We start from the raw sequence: 25,649 nt of genomic DNA, 5'->3' as shown, positions 1-25,649 counted from the left end.
AAATAAGCATCTTTCTTTAACCATAGCAGCAGCTGATGAACAGATGTTAACTTGGAGAAAATAAATCTCATGTACAGTTTCAGTTAATTTTCATATTAATCTGATGTGACTTCTGAGAAGCTCCTGATTGCAAAGAGCAGTTCTCACCAAACGTGTATTTCTCTGGCTCTAGGTAACCAAGACAAAAAGAAATGATTTACCTTACAGCTACTGTCATTGTAGCAGTACCACTTGTTGTTCGGGTTTTTGGCATACGTGACATAATGACCCCCTCCCATAATTCCTGAATGGCACTGAGGAAGGTGAAAAAGAAAACAAATTCTTTTCTTAACCCCCAGAATTCACAGAATAAATGATTCATGATCTTTAACTGAGTGACAATAGTTCATGACAATCTGTACATCTAGAGCTGACTAGCTTCATACACCTAAGCAGAAAAACCACCGTGCAGAGATACACTTTCAGTTGTACTCAATTTCATGACAAATTTATTTTTGCTGACAATGGCTCTACTTTGTTCTCCTCCTCAACATATCCCTACTTTCTGTGATGAAAACAATGGAGTAAATGACTTATTTAAACCAATGCCACATGAAGACAGTTTACCTGCATAAAAGAAGTCAACTTACCGAAATTGCATATAGATTGTAAATTGGGTTAACACATACTTCTTCTCTTTGGTCATCTGTAATATCATCCTCACTGTGGTTATCAATTTGACCGTTCATGCTGCCATTACTATATGCATTCTGCTCACAGATGTATCCGTTGGCTAGAGTCATCTCATTGTCCTGAGCAGTATATAGTTCACTCTGGCTACCACCTAAAATACGCCCTCTAGTAAGAGCATCACCTTGATCAGAAGTAAATCTCTGTTCCTGGTCAGTACCGTTCTCTTTACTCGCATCCAGATTTTCTTTGCTACTTGACAGTTTGTTTTTACCCAGTTGTGGCAGCCGCAGACGCCCTTTACCCCTTCCTAAAGTCCTTGGGCTACTATTTGGGCTACTGTTTTTACTTGAAGGACAGCTGGTTCCACTCTTCCTCCCCAGGGATGGAGATGCTGAAACAGAAAACACGCGGACTACTAAGATAAGAGATATTTTTGGAGTGTTTTGGGTTTTTTTTTTTTTTAATAATCAAACATTGAAACACACTGTTTCACTACAAACTAATGAGTAGTATATAAAAGTAAGATTATCCTTGCACACACATACACCTACAAACTCAAATTTAACCCTTTTAAGGAGCACATTCCTCACCACTTACAAAAGCAGACAGGTCCAATATCTCTTGTGAGGGCAAAACCAGACAGAAACAAATGTTCCAAAGCAAAGTATAGTGCTTTGGCCAAAGAAACATTAAAGGTTTGTTCATAATATAATTCCTCTCCCCCAGGTATCAGTACTGACCGGATTTTTCCCTAATTATTACTTACCTTTGATATTATTCAAGACAGTAGTGTTAAGGGAGGATGGACTTCTGTTCAGTACATCTCCTTCTCCCGGTGTGTAAGCGATCGGCACATCTGTTTTCTTGGCCTCCCCCTGGAGAGTCCGTGGTTCTGGAAGGCTGTCAACCTGGAGAGTTAGCTGCTTCCTTTGAAAATGACTTGGATCCCGTTGTACCAAAAAGGCACTTGGGTCAAAGCTTTCTCTGGGAAATTTAACAATTTTCTGAGACTTTATCCAGCGGCCATTTACAAACTGAAATCTTTTCAGGTGAATGATCTAAGAAGAAACACATTAGAGAACATTAAAGGAAGACAATTCCATCACAGTGAGTAATTCCACTGTTTAAAAACAGCACTTTTACAAACCATAAATTTCATCATGTGCTAATAAAACCCAGGAAGCACTGCTGCACGTGACAGTTTGCATTTTGGGATCCAGGGGTAAACTAAGGAGCTACTATGTTTATGGGGAAATGATGGAAAAGGTTGATTGGATTCAGTGATCAGCACTGTGGGTTTTGAGTAGCCCACTGAATTTGAAAAGCAACAAATGCAGGGCTTATACAACTAGACAGAAGATCATGTTCCTGGACACACTGCCTATGCATGAATTCTGTGTTAGAACAGATGACACTGAATGCAAAACACCACCGTTTCCTGCAATCTATCAGCTAAAAAGATTCAAAAGGATTTGAGGTTCATTTTATTTGCCTGCATTACAGAAATGCATGATGCAAAGTCAATGCCCCTCATGAGACTGGGAACAAAAGCTAATCTTCTCATTCAGAGCAAGGGGACATACGGAGCAATTTGTGATCAATGCACTTCGGTTTGGTTGCTGTAGAGGAAAACTACACAAGATCATACCAAAATAGGGGGAAGTCTCCAAAGATCCAGTTTTTTGGTGGCCAAACAATGGGTCTTGCATTTGGAACAGTAGTACATCTCATCCTCCCCCAGTTCTTCCTCACTGGTGAAGGCTCTAAGACAGCTGTCCAGATTGATGGGCTCTGCTTGAGCTCGTCGGCTTTGTTCAACACTTTCATGTTCTTCTACAATCTAAAGTGAGATAAAACTGTATCTGACTTGGAAACATGCAAAACTGCTCAGAGGAAGGCTCTACTCACAGTAGCATAAAAATAACATCAAATAGTTATTTAAGATTAAAGATAAAACCTAGATGCCCTGAGTTTTAGCAGACATTTTATTTCAATTAAGAAGAGGCAGACATACAAATACCACATTGTCCTTATTCTTGGGTTCTACTTACAAAATTATCCATAAAGCACAAGTTTATAGATTCAACGCACAAGTCCGAACATCTATTCTACATTATTTCTGCTATACGCTTACTTTCAGATATGCTTTGTTGACTCAAAGAGGAAACGGGTTTACTCACACGCATAACTGGTTCTTAGCACTGGTGTGCTTAGAAAATGTATCAAATTAACATACTTTGTAATATATCATGGAGGCTAGATCAAAAGCAACTCACAACAGATAGAAAATACACTGCTGTGGTTTCTTAAAAGCTGCCCTTCCACATTATGGTCACATAAGAGGTCTAACATTAACACATTAATTTATCCAGAATATACTGTTCGATGGTTACTGACTTCAGTTTAACAGAAAATGGACAAAAGAAGCATCAAATGAAACAATGGAGTGGGCTTCAGAGCTACGAACAGCAAAGGGTTTACATGGCAATTTTACCCGTTCTTGCGACGTCTGGTAGCGCAGATGGAGCGCTGTTGGATCCCAGTCTACAGCAATATAAGCATTCCCAACACAAGCTCTATCTTCTGTGCAGTCAATTTTACAGCCACGGCAAAATCTAAATCAAGAAGTTCAATAGTTATTGGACAGTTTATATACCACAAGTTTTACATTACTTCACCCTCTAATTCTGCTCCTTATTCTATCATCAAAGTCTCAAGCCTTGCTTTCAGTGTAAAAGAGAGGCATTTCTATAAAATAATGATTGTTAGTTTGCTATTTTACTGCAAAACTTCAATAGAGATGAGAAACGGAACCTGTCTACCTGTGTATAATGCTGGCAAAGCCTACCTATGACACCAAAGAACTACAGGTACTTTACAGCATGATAGCTAACGTAAAGCTGTGAGTATATGGTCAGAATACCTTCCAGCAAGCATCTGGAATTTTCATTAGTATGTTTTCATTTAGGGAAAATTCCAAGCCTGCTTCCAGAGTGGATTTCTTATCACCCAGCTTAGTTCTTACTCTTCAGATGGCACAGGAACTTGTGCCATCTGAAAATGGACAAAAGGTAGATGGGTAGATGATATGCATCTAAAGTTTTGGTTTGTATGAAATGTCCATAAATCTTCCATATATGTACACATATGTGCCTGCATATATAGACACATACACACAGAACACTGTAAGGGGTTAAGAGTTTTGGATAATCTCATGTCTGTCTCCTAATGTAAAGTTTCTGTGTCAGCAGAGCTTTCTGCTCTCCAAGTCATAAAAAGCTACTGCCATGTGAGCTTGGGTTAAATTAGATTCCAGATTCTTGAGGTTTAGTTTCACCTCTGAAATGCATCACAAATCTGTTACCATCAATTACCTTTCTGCAGGAGTGATCCCCTTTCTTAAATCTAAAAAGGGCAATTTACCTGTACCAAGGACACCAAGCACAAGAATTTCCATCCTTCTGAACTACCCTGAGGGTGAATGGATACTGGTACCCCATGCTATCATCGCTGAAACAGAAGAGAACACAACATGAAACATGAGCACTCATTCAGACTGCCAAGAACCTTCCTTCGCTGTGCTTGCTATGTTTATCAGCCCCTGAATTATAATTTGTATTAATGAAGCTTGCCTTTATATTGCCTAAATTTGCCAGACAGAATTAATTGTCAGTCACTGGATGAGAAATGCATCTACCGATTTGTGTAAAGCCACCTCTTGAGTGCAGCTACAGGTTATACTACATTTAACTGCAAATGCAGTTAAAGGGTTAGAAGTTATTTATAATGACTGCCATTATTATAAGAAGTCTAAACTAATAAAGATGAAGCTGAGTATAGTTCTACACCTTGTAAGCAAGTCCAAGCCACTGTATCATGTCATCCAAGGCAAAGACTGAGATGCCAAACTCACCAGTCTTGTGCATGATTACTGGCTTCCTGAGGTGGGAGAGGGCTGGCAAGCCTGGAAACCTGAATCCACACAGCATCATAGAGGTCTCTCTTCCGTGTATGAACTGTACAAGGAACAATTAGCGGCATTCCAAAGAGACTGGGACGATTCTTCTGAGATGAAAGAAAATACAACTCTGTCCGCATCTGCATAGGTGAAATAAAAGAATGACTCAGATGTAAGTATGCATGAACTCACGTTACCGTCATTACGAGGATGCTGACCTTGTTACTTAGTTCAGGCTTTGGCAATTAAAATAAAGCATAAATTCTATTAAAAGCACTTTATTTCAACCATTTTTTCCCCCAATATGATTACTGTAAATTTTGCACACTGACTTGAAAACCTTTTTCTGTTTTATGATACTATGGCAATGTTATTTAGGCATTAGAACACAAACATAAATCTGCATTTCAACCATGTCTGGTATGTTTTATGATGTGTATTTCTTACTTTTCCTACCACATGGTAATACTGTACTGCAGACACGCACCTCATGATGCTAATACCTGTCCCAAAATGACCTCTACACTAGGCATGCTAATGCCTGCCAGAGAAAGAATACCTTTCTGTCTAAAGGGGGCACTTCTACAGAATTTATTCCAAGCAGACAAACTAACCTTCATGCTACATCTCCCATCTATAAGAAAGATTTAATACACTGACTTAATGACACAGATACAGCCAACAGCTACTGCCCTGCATAAGATTTACACCCCTTCCTTTGGTAAGATTTTGACAATGACAAGTGTGGAGTCCTGGAATAGCTTCCACAAAGAACTTTTACTAGTTTTTAAGCTGTATATTTAGCGGCTTATAATGGCTCAGAAGTCTTACACCTATCACCTGTGCGAGTCTGCAAAGTCTGAATCAAGGTAACAGTGATAACAGTAGTCAGCAGCCAGTACCTGCGCGAATAAAGCAAAGAACCCTCATACAGTGGAAAGGGAAGTTAAAGGCCTCCTGGGCAATATCCACCAGGCTCTAAACATCAGACTTTCAAGTGTGGACACAGTACACACTTGACGTGCGGCTACCTGAGGTGTTCAGTCATCCAGCTTTGACATTCAGAGCTCAGCTTTACAGTACGCTTTCATAGAGAGTATGCCAACAGAATGACCCAGGAATGCACTATATATCTTCACACTGTTTCCATGTAAGAAATAGAGACTTCCACATAATGGATAAGAAATGCTTTCCTAGCAGCTACTTTAATTAGAAATTTTTCTCCTCAAAGAGTCTGGAACATTTAATCAGGGAGTTAGCGAACGCCCAAGTATGCATCTCAGCATTAAAGAACTGGGAAGCATGCCAGTACCCAGGGAAGAAAAATACACCAACATTAGACATTATGATCTAAATTCACAAGAGTTGTGTTTCCATAGAACTGGGTGCTCACTTACGAGGGAAATGTATTCATGCTCCTTCTTAAGAAATAAGGACTAATTCATCATATGGGCATTAAGAAAAAGCCTTCACTGGCTTTCCTTTGAAGTGTGTTACGCCAGCAATTCATAACAAATGAATTAGCTACTAACCATTTTCCTGTGGACTGCAATGATATACCCTGTACATGGACTATCAGAAAGCAAGGGCACGTGACCGTTGAGAGTCCAGTTGGCAAGGTTACGCTCTGTTCCACATGGCACTACAGTATTTGGCATTCCGTTTGGAATTAGAGTTGGTTTAGGAATGTCCCCGTTCATCATTATGTTGGGTGCTCCATTAGCTGAGGGTCCAGTTGAGACATCTGTAGATAGATACATTCTTAATTATCTACACTGATCCAGAACTGAGTGTGATTTTTATCCTTTAAATTCTGTTCAATGCATTTCATGAAACATCTTCTACTCTCCTAAGACCAACATAGAATCATAGAATAGTCAGGGTTGGAAAGGACCTTAAGATCATCCAGTTCCAAGTCCCCTGCCATGGGCAAGGACACCTCACGCTAACCCATGGCACCCAAGGCTCTGTCCAACCCATCCTTGAACACTGCCAGGGATGGAGCATTCACAGCTTCCTTGGGCAACCCATTCCAGTGCCTCACCAACCTTACAGTAAAGAATTTCTTCCTTATATCCAATCTAAACTTCCCCTGTTTACATTTTAACCTGTTACCCCTTGTCATTTGCCTACAACTCTGCAAATCAGAGCATGCAAGAGCTAAGAGTACCCGAGGTGTTTATAACCCACAGGCAAAACCACAAACAACAAAACCAGAACCAAAACTTGACACCATGCTTCCAATTTTTCACATGTTCAGCCTTGGAGCCAATCCACAACAAATAAAATATTTTGTGTTTCTTGTGTCTTTAACTACAATAAGTATATAGCGATCTTCAGACTGCTTATCCTGGGCATGATCCGAAGAAGGATACAGGCAATGAGACTGCTCATAGCTTCTTTGTGGATCAGAATCCTTAATTTATTTGTCTTTTCTTTAATCCTCAACTTGTTTACTTAGTAACAAGAAGTAAGGTTTTCTCCTGAATTTCTCCAGTACCTAAGCACAGTGCATTTGAAATGAACAGGAAAAAAGAGTATGTTTACTTTTACCTGTCTGCACAGGACTCGATGCTGACGTAGGGGATCCTGGAATTGGTATTTCAAATGCACACAAAAACCCACTCACTGATAACCGGACTTTCTGGTTGTCTTGAGGAAAGTTCTTCAGTAAGAAAGAGTAAGTTAGTCAGACATGTACGTACTTCTACCTGTGACTCTGAACATGGTTTGTTCTTTTGAAAACATCTGTCTATCAGTTCAGCTCTCCCCTCCCATTTGCTTTCTTATACCTTTCTAGAAGGAAAATAGGAAACCAACAAGGAGAGACCCTTTGCAGATATCTGCAACAAGACCTGAGAGAGTTATGAATGGTTCTCTAACCAGACTCAGAGCACCCAGTTTCAAGGAGTTTTAATCCTATTCAATGACAGCAAAATAATCTACATACACATACACACTACAGAGAACTAAGCCAGTCATTACTTATGCTTCTGACGTGTTGACAGTGTTTAAACTCATCACAGCACTCTAACTTGAGATTTATTACCACAAGATGATTTTATCCTTTTTTTTTTCCTAAAAACATCATCAGTAATCAATTCAATTAAGCTTCTCCAACCTTCTGCATTGCTATTAATTCTGTTTGCAAGTGGTTTATTTTGGTTCAGCTTACTCTGATTTAAAATCTATTCAAAGCAAGCCAAATAACAGTTTAAGAACAAAATCAAAGTTCATCTGGAGATATAACTATGCTGAATTTTGATTCATACTTTTAGTTAAATTATTTCACAGTTCCTGTAAGCAAAGCTTAACTTCAAAAAGAATGAAGAATTATGCCACTGTACACAAATAACAAAGAAAAATACCTAAAGTATGGTACAGCAATAACTATATTCTTTTCTTCTTACCTTTATATTGGAGCTATGCACCTCTGCAAGTAGAATCTGTTCTGGTTTTAGCCCACAGAGTTCACTTAACTGTTTTTTCAAACCTGTATACTTTTCATCCATGTTTAATCTCAGGCCGTATCGAACAGGAGTAGTACCATCTAATTTAATTACTTTAAAGGGCAAAAGAAACACACTGGTCAGCAAACCATGAAAGTTTTAATGAGAATATTACATTACAGCTACTTACTTATTAGAAAGCACTCTTAGCCCCTGCTTGAAGATATGATTTTTTTCTACCAGTCTTTTTCCAAGGTCTGCAGACAAGTGTCAGAAAATCTCTTGCTGCATAGGCAGTAGTAAATGGTTTCAAATTTGGTGTCACTGTTTTAATCATCTTTCCTTTTGCCTTTTTTCTAACAATACAGGGGGTTCTTCATAGTATAGCTCATGACCCATTAAGTATTTCTTGTTTATACAGTCCCCCCCAACCCTTTTTCTCTCTAGGGAGATTTAGAACAACCTCCACAACACAGTGAACAGAAGGATATTTCTCAGAATCTCCATTTACCATGCTTCCGTATTAAGTCCTGTAGTTAAGACTGAAAATGGGTTATCTGTGCTGTTTTTAAAGGTTTTATTTTAGTTTAACTGTATTCCAATGCAATGCAAATTATTTTATTCTATTAAAATGGTTATACTAATTTTCAAGCATAAATATTAGCACAAAATGTAAATGTTTTATAGGTGTTCCACATATAAAAATGTTTACTTTAGCAATGACAAGTTTATAGGCAGCTAAACACTACTACTCACCAGTAATTTCTAAGTGCATGTAGCTATCCATTGGCAAGGGCAAGGATAAAAAATTAAAAGGGTCAAACCTAACACTTATATGTCCACAAGTTTTACATTTCACTTGGGACTTCAGTTGCCCATGAAATAAATCAACAACAATGGATCTGTTTCTTCTCAGGTGGTTTTCCCAGGCCTAAAATGAAGCACAAAACCCCAATACAGAGTTAGAAACTGAAGACTATCTGCTTGAACTACCAGAAGTAGGATATGCTGGAAAACCTCCAAAGTTTCAGTGGCTATGGAAGTCAAATCATTTCCATAGAAGTTATTTGCCAATTTCTAAGAAACAGAAGTATTTCGTTTCAACATGAGTAAATAAAAGTTATTTAAATTAACAAGTTACGACATAACTTAAAGTACTTCTGAAAGGTTCATCAGGATCTTGAAATATTCTGATGCTTCATAGAATCATAGAATAGTTCGGGTTGGAAAGGACCTTAAGATCATTCAGTTCCAACCCCCCTGCCATGGGCAGGGACACCTCACACTAAACCATCCCACCCAAGGCTTTGTCCAACCTGGTCTTGAACACTGCCAGGGACGGAGCATTCACAACCTCCCTGGGCAACCCATTCCAGCGCCTCATCACCCTAACAGGAACGGATTTCTTCCTTATATCCAATCTAAACTTCCCCTGTTGAATTCATAATTCTGAGTTGTTCAAAATGATCATGAATTACCATCTTTACACCTTTATTTTAGTATCTAAAGCTTGTTTTCAGCTCAAAGGTGAAACTGTCTCCCAAAATCACAGCTCTAACAAGTTACAAAAGTTCCTGAGAATATTGCACAGACAGCCTCATCAGGAGCTTAGCAGCATAGTACTATAAGGGGTGGGGGGAAGCAAACAAATCCCAAGCCCAACATTTTTATCCCATACCTCTGCTGCTACTTCCCAGTCTGGTCGACCATCACTGTCTTTGAGTTCAACGTATGGCTTATCATGAACTCTGTTCAAATCCTCATGAAGACCATCCAAAAGGAAAGCCAAAAGCTCCTGTGAGTCTTGCTGTTGAAAGCCATTAAATCTCGGAGCATATTTTGCTATTGTCCACTAAAAAAAAAAAAGCAACTAGAAAGTTATTTAACATCATGTAACAAAAGTTTTTACAACAGATCAGACTATTGTAGGCAAGATGCATGCTGTCTATGAGCACAAATTCAATTACCAAGAGTTAAAGGTAACACCTTATGATTTTGGAACAAAAAACCATTTACAGCCAAATGCATTCTCTGTTGTCCCTAACAAGGGCTATAAAAGTCACATCTTATACTACAACCTCTAATTCGTATCACGTAACTCCTTTGATCTTACAACCACTGAACCATGATTATATTCAACAGAAAGCTGCTCAGGTCCTGAGCACCAGGACTGATGAACCCTGGGCCTCCTCCAGGAGGAGATACACAAGACTGTGCATCTTGTCCCTGCACAGCCCCTTCCTGAACACCTCCCCTACAGTACCTACAGGCTGTGACCAGTTTGGAGTAACATATGTGATCACTGACTGCCCAGGGTATATGGTCACTGGCTTCACAGCCAACTTCTAACATGTGAAATATATGTCCAAGCTTCCTCTCTGTTCTCTAGAGGAGATAGACTGAAGTCTCAGAACTGCTACAATACAGGTAACATCAATTAAAAGCACATTACAAGGTTTCTGAAGAAATTCTTGCTTATTGCCTTTAAACAGCACACATCACAGACTTACCCGCAGCTTTAATGGCGCTATATTCTTCTGAGTTCCACTCCACAGCTCCTGAACCAAATCCCCATAGCATTTGGCCATGTGTCCTTTCATTCCTATTGGATTTGTCCTAGAAATCATAAAGTAATTAATACCACACTAAAATTAAAACAAAGTTCAAGCATGGGTATAAATAAGGAAGCGTAAAGGCTTCTTGGTGAACTGTTTCAAGTTCACAGAAACAAATGTTGTATTTTCATGTAAATAATCAAGAACCTGCTGTAGAGCTGACGGTTGGCAACACTGAACTTCAGGATTTATTCACACTGTCTGCTTCGGAACAGCTGAAACTCATTTTAAAGAAATGCTACAACACTGAAAATGCCAACGGTGTCAAATAGAAAATTACCTGTTAAGCTCATAAAGATGTCTTCCTGAGATGAAATACCGTGTTAGAGGTTGTGTGTTACTGACACACTGGATACTGGAGTTCATGAAGCACGTGTTACCCAGGTTGCTTAATCCAGTAGCACCCTTTTCAGTAGGAACTGAGAAAAAGAAAACATAATTATAGCAATTGTGCAGATGTGAGAAATTCAAAATGGTCCATCAGCGAAGCGAGGAACGTGACCTTTTCACAGTAACTAATTCAATTTAACCTGCTCCCAATTATGAGACTACAGCCGCACAGATGCGACAAAGGACCAGCCTGTTCAAAATACCTGCTCTCTCAACTCCACTTAACAGAAATTGAAGTATTCTGCTTGATCTGATCCACCACGGCCATCAGTACAATCTATACAAACTATTTCCAGCTAAATAATTACAGTACTGAAGTTTCTGGATTAGTTGGTTAAAATCTTACCTTACTCCTTACCTTAAAAATAGATAATAGACACAAAATACAGAATTTGCTACATACCATTTGCTACTGTTGCATCTGAACATCTATAAATTTATCTGCCTGTACATCCAACCCTCCCGTATTTCCAGCATTTCAGTTAATACAACAGAAAGAACAAATAAAGCAGCAGAGGCATAAAAGACCTCTTCAATGTTAAGAGCACATATATTAAAAAGAACTGTTTCAACATAATATAGCCTCTTGGATTTTTCTTCTCATCATAATTCAATTCCTATGGTGAAACACTTACCTTTATGTCTGTCTATTTTACTGCTGTTTGCTATGAAAGACATCTCTTCTGGCCAGCTCATGTCTTTGTTTCGAACTAGAAAGAGATATGGCGTAAGGATTTGTTTAAATGGTTTGTTACTTACTCTAGAGAGCTCACACAGCTTAAGAGGCTGAACTCACATTTTCTAATATTTAATACTTTGCTTATTTGTAGTTATTATTTTTGCTATTTTCATTTCAATGTTTCCAATCATTACTGGAAATCGTTCTAATACTGCCAACATTCCAACAAAGCCACTCATGCCTTTAGAAAGTAACCCTGAGATTACTTTCCTGTCAGATGATAAATTTGTCAGTACTCATTCTAGTATTTAATAAGCATCCCCCATTAAACAACTTGGGCAGAAACAATGCAAGATGCAGATTTCCATATGACCTCTGTGATGTAAGGACTACGGCAAGTATGTACTCTTCTGTCTCTCATGTTACAAATTTAGCCAAAAAGGTCAAACCAGTTGAAAACTCTGCTAATCTGTGCACCCTGATACCTCTGACAACAGCTTATTGTGTCTGCGACAGATAGCACTTCGTCATAGCACATGGCAAGAGGATGTGACACAAGAGACTGAAACAAGAAATGCTGAGATTGCTTACGATGCCTTTACAGCATGACAAGAGCCAGTCAAGCAGCCAAGTCCAAATGTGCTAGGTTCTCCCCAGATGCGCAAATAAAAGCAGCTTGTAATGAACATCTTAGAAATGAACCCAACGTTGACTGACACATGCAGCTTTCTTCACCTTTTGCTTTGTGAGAATGCGCTTGTGCAAATAACATAACCTGAACTCTTGTAAAATTAGTGAAAGAAGAATCAGGTAATGAAAAAGCTTCAGATGTCTTGCACTGCTTTCATTAAATCTGGTATTTTAGTTATTACAGTGGTTTATTTGAAGTTTTTGTATTTCTTCCTGTATTTCTATCAATACATAAATATATAGACAGATCTATTTACACATACCCTTCCTTCCCAAAACAGTTACAAGATTAAAGTATGTGGGCATTATGCCTGTATATTTGTGTAGTTTGGGCACTTACAGAAATGGGTACTATACACAATTCATTAACCATATACATACTCATATAAAACTATTAGTTTTTAGTGTGTAAACCAATTACAGGCCTTTTTTAATACCTTCTATTACTAAATGCTGCTCATCTTGGATTTTAAGATACTCCAGTCTGTGATCTTCATCATCCAGCAAAGTAAGATAGTTCTGCAGGAGAAAAAATACTTTATATAGTTACTGCTTCTGGATTTAAAATTCTCTGAGGATATCTTAATCTCAAAGTAATGAGATTAAGAGAGTATTAACAGTTTCTTCACAAAAGCGAGAACACCAGTTTCCTAATCATGTCCATTAAATACAGGAGCTCACTGATCTCCAGAAGCATCTAGTTCGATGCTTTAATTTTATGTGGTATTTCTCTAGAATGGAGAGAATTACAGGCATGATTCCAAGGAATACATTCAGCTTGTTCACTGTGACTTGGTCACATACACATTTGCAAAAGATCCTGGATAGCTCCTGACTTCTGTGCCAAGAGAAACCTACAGCATCATTCGTGTCAATGAAATAATATACTTCTATTTCATGTCAATGAAATAATATAGTTTTATTTCCATCAAAAACAGTTTCTATGAAGCTTCATACCTTTTAGCCAATTGTTAAATACGTGACAGGGTAATTAAATGATTACCAGGCTAAGAGGGAAAAAAAGAGATGTTTTCTGAGTCATTAACACCACTGCTTGGAGTGCACAAAAACCTCCAGAGAACAAGTGGCAGGAGCTTTCCAACCTGGGCAATTAAACTGCAAAGCAAAGCTACATCCTTATTTTTTCCCCCTCAGCATGTGTATTTAATAGCTTCTAGAAAAGAGGGAGATATACAGTATCCCATAACTGATTGAAAAGGAAAATGGACAACAGACCGACATTACCTCACTGTTGTATAACCAGAGGCGCATATCTTCCTCCTTTATTCGTAACCGCTGGGAGAGATATTCGTGTATCTCTTTAATCGTCTGCATTCGACTAAAGCAGCCGGTGTAAGCCAACACTCGCTTTAAAGGAGCATTCGGTGAAGGTACATTCCCTGGATTTGCAATCATAAGAAAAGGGCAAAAGGTAACACATACACCCATAGGTCAGCTGAAATCAGATCAGAGACAAGTTATACACTACCTATACTAAAAGTACTCCTAGGTACACTGTTCTACTGCTTTTGTTTACGGATAAAACGAGTTGGATTGAAAGCTATTTGTTACTAACCCTTCGAGACAACAAACTTACTATAACAAAGCAGAAAAATCTACTTCCCTTCATACCAAAACCTATTAAAAAACTGCTCACCTAAGGTTCTCATAGGAAATAATAACTTAAAAGAAGTTTTAAAAGACTGGATTATTCTTTATTTTTCTTCAAAGCATTAAATTTCAAGAGAATTTCCTTTTTGAGAAAACACTGTAAATAAAAAATGTCAAAACAGACAATCTGACTATTCTTGGCAGCAGCATGACTTTGCTTCAGCTCTGCTACGGAGATGAATGCTGATCTGTGAAGATGAAATCAGCCTGGCACTTTCACAATAGAAGTATTCTTAATAACTGAATTCCTCCCCACATATTCTGTGACGATGGCTGGGATTTTCACCAGAACTGCTCAACACTCACGTCTGCAACACTGATGAATTCCATCAGTGAAGATTACTGCTCTTTTGTGTAATACGAGCTCATCTTTAAATAAAAGGTTTGCACAAGGGATGAGACCAACTTTACAGGCTTTATTTGTTGAGCTTCCTTAGTTTTAACTTAGGAAGTTCCCCACTCCTCACGGAGACAAGTCTACAACATATTCATGAAACACTTTTATTATACGGCCAATCTTCAATGGGCATTACTTAAGTAACCAGAGAAGGGAGTGTTCTACTTTCACTGTCAACAGATTAAGATAAAATAAATAGTACCATATGAAAAGATGCAATATTCCATGCACTTTGACAAGAAAGTAAAACTCTACTGTAATAAAGGCAGCAAAGCATCAGTTTTGCTTCAGTATACCAAGCAAAGTACTCATTTTTTTAAAGAAAACATAAAAAGCATTTACTGAGATTAGGTATCAGAGGATTAGTCGTAAGATTACAGCAAGAAAGCGTATCTGAAACCCCAAAAGATTAATCACTGATTGGACAAATAAATTAGTGCAGAGCAAAATTATTCCAAATCAAGATCAAATCTGGCACATCGAAAGATTTTCTTTATCTGAATTTAGGCATTTTAGGATGTCCAAACAAAGCAGTTTCCATTTCATTAGGTCAAGAAGGAAAAAAGAATTTGGGTAGCAGGCAGTTTCTGCAGCGGAACTCAATCAAGCAGGCAGCTGCATCCACACATTATGTTTTAGATTCTACCAAAGCAGTGAAGAATTGAGCATCTGCATGAGATTTTTAAACAAAGGCTAACACTAGCGAGGCTAAAGGATTTAATTAGTCAGGAGAGCCCATTTCTGGGCATGGGCTACTGTGGATGCATATGAATACCTGCATGTATCCAAACGCACATGCGTTTGAGTGTCAGGGATTTCTTCAAACCTATTCTGCAAGGCATGTATACAACTGTGCAAACAAACCGGTAACTGCCAACAAACCCTGCAACACTTTTCAGCTGAAACATGAAGCTGCAATCTAAGGACTACTCTTATATTTCACCATCTTTTTGGTGAATATCACCACAACTATGGCACATATATTTCACTTTCTGCTGAATTGTCTTTTAAAACCTCATCCAATAGTAGGCTTCATATTCCATTAACTCAATTGCTTTCTAAAGATTATTTAATAAGTTTGGGCATTAAAGCCTGGCTGCCCAATTAGCTCAGAACTCGCTGGCTGAACAGTGCTCGTCCAGCCACACCTGGAATACCATGCTCAGTTTTGGTCCTGGCTGCATAAAAAAAGACACGGACAGGCTGAAGAGGGTGCAGAGAAGGGCCACAATGATGCAAGGACTGGGCAGCCGTGTGAGGAAAAGCTGAGTGAACCGTGTTTGTTCAGCCTAGAGAAAAGGGGTCAGGGGAGACCTTGTCACCATGTTCCAGTATTTAAAGCATAGCTAGAAAGAAGGAGACTCCCCATTTACATGGAATTACATGGAAAAGATGAGGGGTAATGGGCACAAGTTACTCCAGGGGAGATTCCAACTGGACACAAGAGGAAAATTTTTCACAATGAGAACAATCAGCCCTTGGAACAATCTCTCTGGGAAGTGGTAGATTCCCCAGTGCTGGACACTTTTAAGATTCAACTGGACAGAGTGCTGGGACATCTAGTCTAGGCCATGCTTTGCCAAGAAAGATGGGACCAGAAGATCCTTCAGGTCCCTTCCAACCCGATATGCTATGATTTATTATACACCACTGTACTACCAGATACACCCACCCACCCCAATGCACAGTTGCATCTATCCTATGGCTACAAAACTAACTACCACCAGGACTAACCAGACCTGCCCTTCTCAGCTGTTCAGTTTATGCAGTGCTCATTTCTCACTTTCAACTCACCAATCTATTTGCAGTAACTATGCGACTGAACTCAACTTCCCTGAAAACGCTCCCTCATGCCTCTTCCTTTCAAGAGAAGATAGGAGGAAAGCCTTTAAATCTTTACCAAATGCTGATTGTGCCTTTCAGTTGATTAGCTGGTGCACAAGCACAGTGGCAGCAAGCTTCTACAGCTGTGGGTCTCGCTTTCTTAGAAACTGCGCACTTGTATTCTTGCTGCATTCTTAAATTACCTCTAGGTAAATGCTGAGGAAACATTCTCAGGCTCATCATACCCATATTCACCCAGATGTTTGACTGCTGCGTTCGAGTGGCAGGCTGCTGTCTCAGGAAGAGCAGATAGCGAGGAAATAGCTCTAGTTCAGGCACATTTGTTTTGCTGTTTTTGATCACCTAGTAGAGACATTTAAAGCACATCTTAGAGGCTGCTGTTCAAACGTGTAGGAGATGCCAACAGGAACAGGAAATAATGATGAAAGCAGATGGTTAAAAATATAAACTCTTTTATTATTATGAGAAATCTTCTGATCTTCTTATGGGGTCTTAGGCAAATACCCACAGGAATAGCAATTTCAAGCACTTTTGGAAACTTATTAGTTGCAGATTTTTCAAAGCAAACACCTTATTTAGTGGAGCACAGATTCCTGTGTCACAGCTTTATAATTCCTGAAAACATGTGAAACTACAATGAGGGCCATTAATTCTACTCAGTGCATACTTCCACATAAAAGTTTCACAGCTGTTGAAAAAACACACATGCTGAAGGCATTTGTTCTGAACTTTAATGACAGCGTTGAATTAAAACCTTCATATTATAAGAACAGACTGAGTTACTTCTGCTCCATTTTTATACGTTGACAGAAAAAGCTTTTCAGTCACCATTTCTGCAATGGTTTTGCTGTCTACATCCAAGTGCAGACATCCATAAACAGCAGTAATGTTCCCTATTTTTGTTTTAATTCTGCTCCACGTGAAGCAGAAGAAAACAGCTTCAGTTGTGAGAAGCACTACAATGCACTGAAGTGCATTAAGCTTCAGTTCCAATAACAACAATAAGGATGACATTTTCTGGAAAGAAGCAACATAATAGTCCCTACTGTGGGGTGGGAGATATGGACTGTGAGGGCCTGTATATGTGGTTGCAAGTACCTAAATGTCAAGCTATTCCTTAATTATGGACTGAAAAGCTACAGTTTATACATACATTACTTATAATCTTTTACAGACAGGATACCCAAACTCAAATCCTCTCATTCCGAACAGAATTCTCTTTTCCAAATGACCCCATCACAAAATCACATCTGTTCGTGTATAAAGAGATACGGCCTTTTCTGGATCATGAAAGGTGTTCGTTTCCATGGAGAAGATGTGGGAGGAGGGTAACAGAAGCCAGTGATTTTTCACAGTAAAATAATTGCCAGTATTACAGCTAACAGACCAAATCATCAAAAGTCACACAGCTAATTCCCTCCCAATTGTGACACTGAATATTTGTGACACCAACCACTTAATCTCTATTGTTACCATCAAAAAATCCCTTAACTTCCTTTCTTTTTTTTTCAGTGTAGCTCCTGTAAGAGGCTACCTGACACAGAATAAACCAACCACTACATGGAATCAATATCCTCAACAGAAACTGAAGGAAGTTTCCAGTGTTTTTAAATGAACAAACCAAATTACTTCCATTTCTCCTGCCTCTAAGATCAGCCTGGCTTTGACAAATTCAACATTAATAATTCAAGGCATGCCAGCTTTAGCTCCAAATGATTATGACCTGTTAATCATTTTGCAATATTACACATAGAGAAACAGAGAGACGGCTCAATAAATTGTGAGTAAATGGTATGATTCAACATTGGCTATTGCTGTGTAATTACTGCTTCTCCATCAGCAATCTTGTTACTGTTTTAACTGCAACCAAAAAAAAACCCAGAAACTCACTGGGATAACACAGACTGATTATGAGTCCACTTGGTCAATTCCACTTAATATACAGCACTTTCACATCTGAACATTATATTCTGCAATACATTCTGCATTGTGCCTAAAATTAATTGTTAATTAAAGATACTACAGCTTGAACATAGGAAAATCAGTGTCAGTCATAAAAAGCCATTTCAGTTCAAGGGTTTTTTCTTTTTTTAACTAAACTTTCCTGCAAACAACTGTTGCTTCTGAGCAACAATTCTGACAAAGAATAACTGTTGCCTGGTTTTGGTCACCGGGATCACCTATTGCTTTCTGCTTTTTAGGTCTTCACCAAATCTCGCTCATTGTGCTTTCTATGACACTGAACTCGAAGGACAGCAACTGTTCCCTTCCTCCCCACTTCATGAAATTTAAGAGAGATGCATTTTCAAACACTGCAGGTGCCCCACTTTCAATTTCAGTGGTTTTGCAGACCTTCGCTTTTAAAGATGAGTGTTTTGATGCCAAGTCTTTTAATCTGATCTCAAGCTTACTTATCCTGCTTTAGTAATCATGATCAGTTGAGCACCACTTCTGCCCTGCTGCAGTATCTCCTGGGGATTGTGGTACAAACCTTGTGGTACATATCCACAGCTTTCTATCCATCTCCATTTCTGAGACTGCTTTTCCCCAGCTTGCTCTTCAAGGCTTTTCATTTACACTATCCATTCTGGATGATGTAAGAGATGACCATAAAAGACTACCTTGTGCAACTGGCAGACCTCAGACACATCAGGCTGTTTACATTATCTTGGTGGCTATGGCAAGTAAACTGTGTCTATAATCACAACTTACCGGCCTGGGCAAGGACAGATTCGCTCCATACCAGTGGTAAAGTGCTCTCCAAACTGGCTCTGGTACCATTACGTAGTCCTTTCCTTCAATCAATTGTGGAGATCGTTTTAGTCTTCCACCCTCCATTGTTAATGATGCAGCCTTGAAACAAAAAGGGATGCTGTCAAATTTTAAGTGGAAAAACCAGTACATAGCTACAATTTTAGTTCACAAACACACAGCACTTTGTAATTATTAAAACAACTTTTAAGTAGTAATTAGCAACTGCTCTTCACACTGAAAGCTGGTATAGAAATGTAACAATAATTAACACTCAGGTTTCACTATTTACTTTCTCTAAAAAGCTGTCCAGTATAAAACCCATAATACGTTTCTCTCTTGTGTCACTTACACTGACAACTGCACACAGAAATGCAATCCTGCTCATCACTGATGGTGCTGGTCTGTGTTTTACATTCTGCTTGCATGAATACTGGAACAACTGTCAGTTTTGCTTTACTATTTTGTTACCTATATTCTGGGCTTAAGCAACAGCCATAAACTCATATTGAAAGCACTAAAGTGTTCAATTATTAAAATATTTCAATACTGAAAATTGTGTTTAATTTTTGAGTTTCATTTGAGAACATTTTGAATGATTCTCTTCTTACACAGAACTTTATTGTAGCCTCAGAAGTATAACGCATTTTTCTCCTCTTAAAGTAACAGTAAGAAACCCAAATTTTGTTACATGACAAAGCAGTGTTAATTCAGAATTAGGCCGCTAGCTGAAAGCAAGAAAGAAATAAAAGGCTGTGATGAAAGGATGCTAAAAGGTATTTTTCCTATATTCACATGACTCCAATGCATTTACCTTCACTGGTTCTTGTGTTACTAGGGGTTGGTTATCAATAGCTCCTGGCTTCTGAGGATTAAGCTGTAGCAAATTATTCCCATTGGTTCCAAGGAAACACTGGTTATTATTGTCCGAAGTATTATGCTGCCTAGCAAAATCAGTCCCTGGTGTGCCAGGGTGAAGATTATCTGTAATGCAATATAGGAGAAAAAAAACAAACCCAAAAAACTCAATTTCAGTTCATGATTCCATAAACCATAAAGGAATGAGTTAAACACTTGTACCCTTTTTTGTTTGTTTTTAAAGAAGGCTGTTGATGAAGCTTTTATCCTTCATACTTCAGTAAAACATGCAACCCTTCCAAACTGCAGTGACAAATATGCTGTTACTCTCAGAAAAGAAGAAGATGTACAAGATCCAAATACCAAACCAGATACTTACACAAATACTGGTTTGAAACAGCCTAACTAGGTTTGTGTGAGTAAATGTGTTTAGCATTTGCATGTTGTCTGGATGTTTGAGTATCAAGCTCCTGAAAATCTTACATGCATAACCGAATATATATATATACACATATATATACATATATGCAACAACTTATTTTTAGTTTTTCTCTTCGAAAAGGCAAATGTTTTTATCTCACAGAATCTCCTTTGGTTATGATACAGAACACTAAACAGAAGAAAAAAAGAACCTTTAACCTAAAACTTGTCTCCTTTCCTGCCCTTTGTCCATCTCCCCTCACCCCCACACCAAACAGCCCCAGTAATTTATCTACTTAAAATGGACATTCAGCTGCCTCATAAAGATAAATCTCAAATTCTCACAAGAACTGACTGAAAATTATCACTAAAATCTCTTCTTTCACAAAGATGGCTCCTAAAATCTGCAAACACATTTGGATCACGTCCTGTTAAACTCTAAGTGTGCTTTTCCTAACTTTTTTTTTGCTTCTTTCCTCTGTCTATTATCTGAGGTCATGCCATTGCAAGACACTATAATACCAGCTGGGTATGAGCTAGAAACAACTTTATGTGAAGAGGGGACAAAAAGTCCACTCAGAAAATAAATGCTAGGACAAAAAACTTGTAAATCTTGAAACAATTCTAGAAACTAATCATAACGTAACAGATGAACTGCTGTTTTAACACGGCTGTTTCTTATCCACCACAGACTGAAAAACTCTGTAATTCACCAATGTCCATGCGTAAGCCACTTCTGCAATCTAAACTGCTATCTTCACCTGAAGGAATCCATGCAGTATGTAGTTTTCTCAAAACCTGCTCTACATTAAACCTCCAAGGAAATAAGATGTTATGCTTACTGCTGCTAGTAGTCTCTGAGGCTTCTGATGCAGTAGAAATATTATCTGAACACTTTTCTTCTGTTGCACTGAAGTAATTAAGACCTCCCATTTTGTCTTCTCCCTGTTCTGAAGCATTGGCTGCAGCAGCTATGAGTGAATTCTTACCTCCACTCAAGACAGACGAAGGCTCTATCACAACAGGGTTTGCATCCTAAAATTGGTAGGCAAGTAGAGAAGTTAATGATAAGCCAGTATCAAAGACGTTTAGCATCAGCCAAACCAAGCACCAAAATTCACAGCTGTGTGATCACTTCTGCATATCCCAAATGAGCTTTATAGAAAAAACAAAGTAAAATTCTACATGTGCAGAAGCAAACAGCCAAAATGGTTAAACCAATGGAATCAACTCTTCTGTAGAACATAAAAATTGCAAAATAACAGAATTATTTCCTCTATCTCAATCCATGAAAAGACAGCCATTTTAGAGAGCTGTAATTACAGTCCACAAACAGATGAAGATTTGTCCTTGTTGAATTTCATATGGTTAAATGAGAACAGCAACACAACAACAAAAACATTCATTCTCCAAACCTGCAACAATTTAGCTGTCCCTAACTTTGTTTTGAAACAAAGTTCCCTTGTTTCCTTTGGGGAAACAGCACTGCAAGGGCAACCTCGCTCAAAATGAGGCAAGATAAAGGGAGAGAAAAAGATCTGCAGCCCTCCAAAAGTGTAACTTAACCAGTACAGACAAGATGCAAGAAGAATCTCAATCAATTTACAGCACCAATCACAACATGAAATGGCAATAAATGACAAAACAGAAGAAAAAGGGAGCCTCACTGAGCCTTAGAGAGGAAAAAAGAAAATCCACGTATCGAACATCACTGGAAAAAGGGTTTTTTCCTGTCTTATGTTGTCCCCTATTTACCACATCACTAAAGATAATATTCTCTCAAATGACAAACTGTGCAGTACAGCTAAAAGTATAAAAATGAGACTAAAATATATGTTGGAATTACAGTAATCGTTTATAGAGTTTCATGGAAATTCCAAGTGTTCTCTTTGCTGAGAGGCTGACAGGATGACTAATGGCATCGTGCTATTATGCAAAGGATTCGGTACGAGATTTTGTGCACCTCTGAGCACTTACAGTATGACAAGGATCATCTTATCTATTATTTCAGGCATTTAAGCCATCATTTGTCCAATTCATTGTGCATAAAGAACAACTGTAATTGCATTGTTATTTAATGCATAAGTTGCATTTTCTGACTATTTTTAGTTATTTGTATTTATAAAACAACTCAAATACTTTGATGATTATCACTATATCAAACTCTTCTGAGAAGCAGTTTATTTTCGTGTAACCTGCAAAGAATATTTATCTCCACCTCAAGTAAGTGTTACTAAATTTATTAAATATGATTTCTTTTGTAAAAAATCAGAGTGATGCTTTAACTTGAAAGTTTAAGTTGGAGGGTATTAAAGAGCACTCCGTACCTACAAGGTTTTAGTAGGACCCCCCTATCACCATCAGGTACTGGGCTACTTTTCATCATTGCCTATAAACCAAGTATGACAATTCCCTCCTCTGTCCAGAAAACGCACAAGTGTGTATCTGTGGCCCAAGCAAAGTCAGAACCAATACAGCTTTATTATCAAATGCATCCAAAGACTTAAGAGAAGTACTATTGTGAGAGTATGCTTTTATTCAAACAATATTTTGACATGCAGGAATGATGAAGTGAAGCACAGAAAGAGATGACAGGTTAATGAAATTACATTGAAAATCTCACCATGTGGCAGTGATTCAGCAAAACAATTCTTTGCCACTATGAGACAGAAGATGCTTCATTTCGAGCATTATTGGTTAAGCAGTCATTTGCTCCATGCTGTTTTTTCCATCCACACATTCACAGGTTTAGAGAAATCACTTATTCAGTACACTATTATTATTATACTTACATATTTGACATATTCTTTCCACTGATGCCACCATGGCATTGCAATAAGAAACCAGTTGTGCCCTGGCTGAAGGCCGTACCTGCTTTCTCTTTCTAACCAGCCCCTGCACATAAAGAATGAACAACATGAAGCACCAGCTGGAACAGGGAAATTGCAGTCCTTTTGAAAAGTACTAAAAGGTGATTCTGAAACCCATTTAAAATTCTGAGCAAAACATGTACCTAATAATCTGCCCTTCCTCTTCTGGAGTGGCAGGTCGTAGCCCCAAAACTATATGACACACCTGGAAGAAGAAAGTAATTGTTATTAAGAACCAAACCAGTATGAAAGCATTGGGCAAATGAAAGAATAGAACAGCTTTAATGAGATTTTACTGAAAATTCTTTTGAATCATGTAGCAAGACTACCTAAAATTGAACAAATCACTAAAAAAGCAGTATTGTGAGCTATGAGATTCACAACCTGTTCCCACTGTTAAGATGAAGAAGCCAAGAATGACAAATGCCCTACAACAAATTAAGGTGAACAGAAATCTAATTTTCAGGATTTTCAGGGCTGAAGCGCATGCTACAAAAGATCACAGGAACTGACATGGATCAGATATACAAGTTAAAGTGTCTGTATGTACTGGACAGAGGGAATGAGGAACGCGAGGAATGCAAGTGACTGGAAGAAGATAAGCGAAAGGTTAAAAAAAAGCAAAATGGAAAGTGAAGATTTTATCCCAAGGACAGGACAGCAGCCCCAGATGGCTAATATTTTACTCCTCTCTTCCTAGGAAAACCATCCCGGCCTTGCTGCAATGAGCACATCTCCGCTGGGCTCTCCCAGCAGCTCCCTACCACAAGGCATGCGGCTGGGAGCGCTGAGCAGAGAGGAACAGACTCTGCAGGAGCCTTTGTTTCCCATTGCAGGAGGAGGGTCAGCTGTCTCGTCTGCGAGACAGTTCTCAAATGGGCTGCTACTCATAACATGATTTATAGTCTTTTCCTTATGTCTCTTTGGAGGGTATCAATTTGCGTCTCAGCTGGAGATTTCTAATGACTGGTGAGATATCTTATTTAAATTTATACTACAGTGTGAGAGACCATTTCACATTCTGAATACAACAAAGGCCATTCGCTGCTGGGAAGCATCAGATTTTGCAGCACACACAACACAGCTGGTTCCAGTGTTTCTTTTTAAACTCATGGAGCACTGTGCCAGTATCAGATTCTTCCTCTAAACTAACCCTGCTGCAAACAAACCAATTTGTTGACAAGCTTTCCAGGGCGCTCCACTCAGACTACTCAGCTTTTCTGTCTGCAGATGAGACACAAAAGCTCATGACAGCTTATAGATGCCCAGACAAATCAATGACAGACTCTGTCCCCTGTGTGTGTATTATGGAGCCTGCAGCATGAGATGAGGGTGCCTCATAGGTTTATCAGCAGATGCTACACTTAATGTATTTCTTTTAATGATGATTATCATGAAGTGTTCGTTATTTCTATTTCAGTCTTGCTCAGGTATTTGTCAGTTCATGAATATTAACTTATAGTAGGATATTTTAATGCTAGACAGTACAAAAATAAAGACAGCCCATCTTGAGAAGGTTGCAATGTAAGCAAAACCTGATGCAATCAGAGACATAAAGAATCTGCAGAACTTTCTGATTTTATTCTTTTCAGCTGTGGTGGTGTTGATGGCCTCAGAATACTCTCCCTCAGTTGCCCTGAAGTTCTTGGAAAAGTATACTTCAAAATATGGGGCCATAACCAGGACAATGAGTTGTGTGCAACCACTCTTACTGTAAAAGCCACACAGATTCTCTCTGATGAAATATGTTTCTGCTACAATCTGACCCTGTAACTATTTAAGCTTCACTGGTAAGATGAGAACAGAGCCCACTGGTTCTCCCCGATATTCCTGGGAAGAGGTGAGACTGTCATATCGGCTGGAGGTGAATGTAAAATTGGGGCAAATCCTCAAGGCTCCATTCGGATTACTATTACTTCAAGTATCAGTATCTACAGCAAATGGGTAACGAACGAACTGCAGGGAATGAAAATACTCTTAGGGGTTTATTTTCTGCACAAAGTGAGCCAGTGTTAAAACATGAATAAATTATGAAAATCCAATTCGAGCTCAATTAAAACCAAACTCAGTACACAGTTAATCCTCAGCTTCTGCAACACAATACTGATATGATATCACAGCTTTCAAGGACTGCTTCATTAAGAAAGCAATGAAAGGTTTCTTAGAAGGCCTTAACAGAAAACATAAAGGGAAAGTGGTTGCAAATAGTCAGCAGTACCTTTTCTCATGCCTTGTGTCACTTTCTCAGCAAAGATTTGCAAGAACTGGTCAAGAACAGCCTTTTTCTAATGGAAAACGTAACTGCTGATACACTTGAAATTTCACTGCATAAACAGTAGCCTATGTTCATTTTAACAAATCAGGCATCTCCATACACTAAAAAG

At 38.5% G+C, this 25,649-nt stretch overlaps 1 protein-coding gene across 3 annotated transcripts in view; it reads right to left on the bottom strand.

Annotated features, from left to right (window-relative positions):
* USP32 (ubiquitin specific peptidase 32) overlaps positions 1 to 25,649 on the bottom strand; it is a 74,361-nt gene that overhangs the window by 2,725 nt on the left and 45,987 nt on the right. Inside the window, exons 11-33 of one of the 3 annotated variants that reach the window (XM_065694541.1) lie at positions 23,409 to 23,470; positions 23,188 to 23,290; positions 21,238 to 21,430; positions 19,932 to 20,101; positions 19,079 to 19,219; positions 16,549 to 16,708; positions 13,699 to 13,853; positions 12,891 to 12,972; positions 11,720 to 11,794; positions 10,975 to 11,113; positions 10,590 to 10,695; positions 9,758 to 9,931; positions 8,836 to 9,010; positions 8,041 to 8,192; positions 7,184 to 7,295; positions 6,163 to 6,374; positions 4,586 to 4,770; positions 4,096 to 4,182; positions 3,167 to 3,287; positions 2,321 to 2,512; positions 1,439 to 1,730; positions 630 to 1,063; positions 201 to 293 (exon numbers count right to left, since the gene is read on the bottom strand). In XM_065694541.1, coding sequence (XP_065550613.1) covers positions 201 to 293; positions 630 to 1,063; positions 1,439 to 1,730; positions 2,321 to 2,512; positions 3,167 to 3,287; positions 4,096 to 4,182; positions 4,586 to 4,770; positions 6,163 to 6,374; positions 7,184 to 7,295; positions 8,041 to 8,192; positions 8,836 to 9,010; positions 9,758 to 9,931; positions 10,590 to 10,695; positions 10,975 to 11,113; positions 11,720 to 11,794; positions 12,891 to 12,972; positions 13,699 to 13,853; positions 16,549 to 16,708; positions 19,079 to 19,219; positions 19,932 to 20,101; positions 21,238 to 21,430; positions 23,188 to 23,290; positions 23,409 to 23,470 — 3,615 coding nt within the window. The remainder of the gene's footprint in view (positions 1 to 200; positions 294 to 629; positions 1,064 to 1,438; positions 1,731 to 2,320; positions 2,513 to 3,166; positions 3,288 to 4,095; positions 4,183 to 4,585; positions 4,771 to 6,162; positions 6,375 to 7,183; positions 7,296 to 8,040; positions 8,193 to 8,835; positions 9,011 to 9,757; positions 9,932 to 10,589; positions 10,696 to 10,974; positions 11,114 to 11,719; positions 11,795 to 12,890; positions 12,973 to 13,698; positions 13,854 to 16,548; positions 16,709 to 19,078; positions 19,220 to 19,931; positions 20,102 to 21,237; positions 21,431 to 23,187; positions 23,291 to 23,408; positions 23,471 to 25,649) is intronic. The other 2 variants (XM_065694542.1, XM_065694543.1) reach the window with 2 other exon arrangements.

Source organism: Lathamus discolor, chromosome 14 (assembly GCF_037157495.1).
Source record: "Lathamus discolor isolate bLatDis1 chromosome 14, bLatDis1.hap1, whole genome shotgun sequence".
Classification (NCBI taxonomy): Eukaryota; Metazoa; Chordata; class Aves; order Psittaciformes; family Psittacidae; genus Lathamus; species Lathamus discolor.
This window is presented reverse-complemented; position numbering and strand designations above follow the sequence as displayed.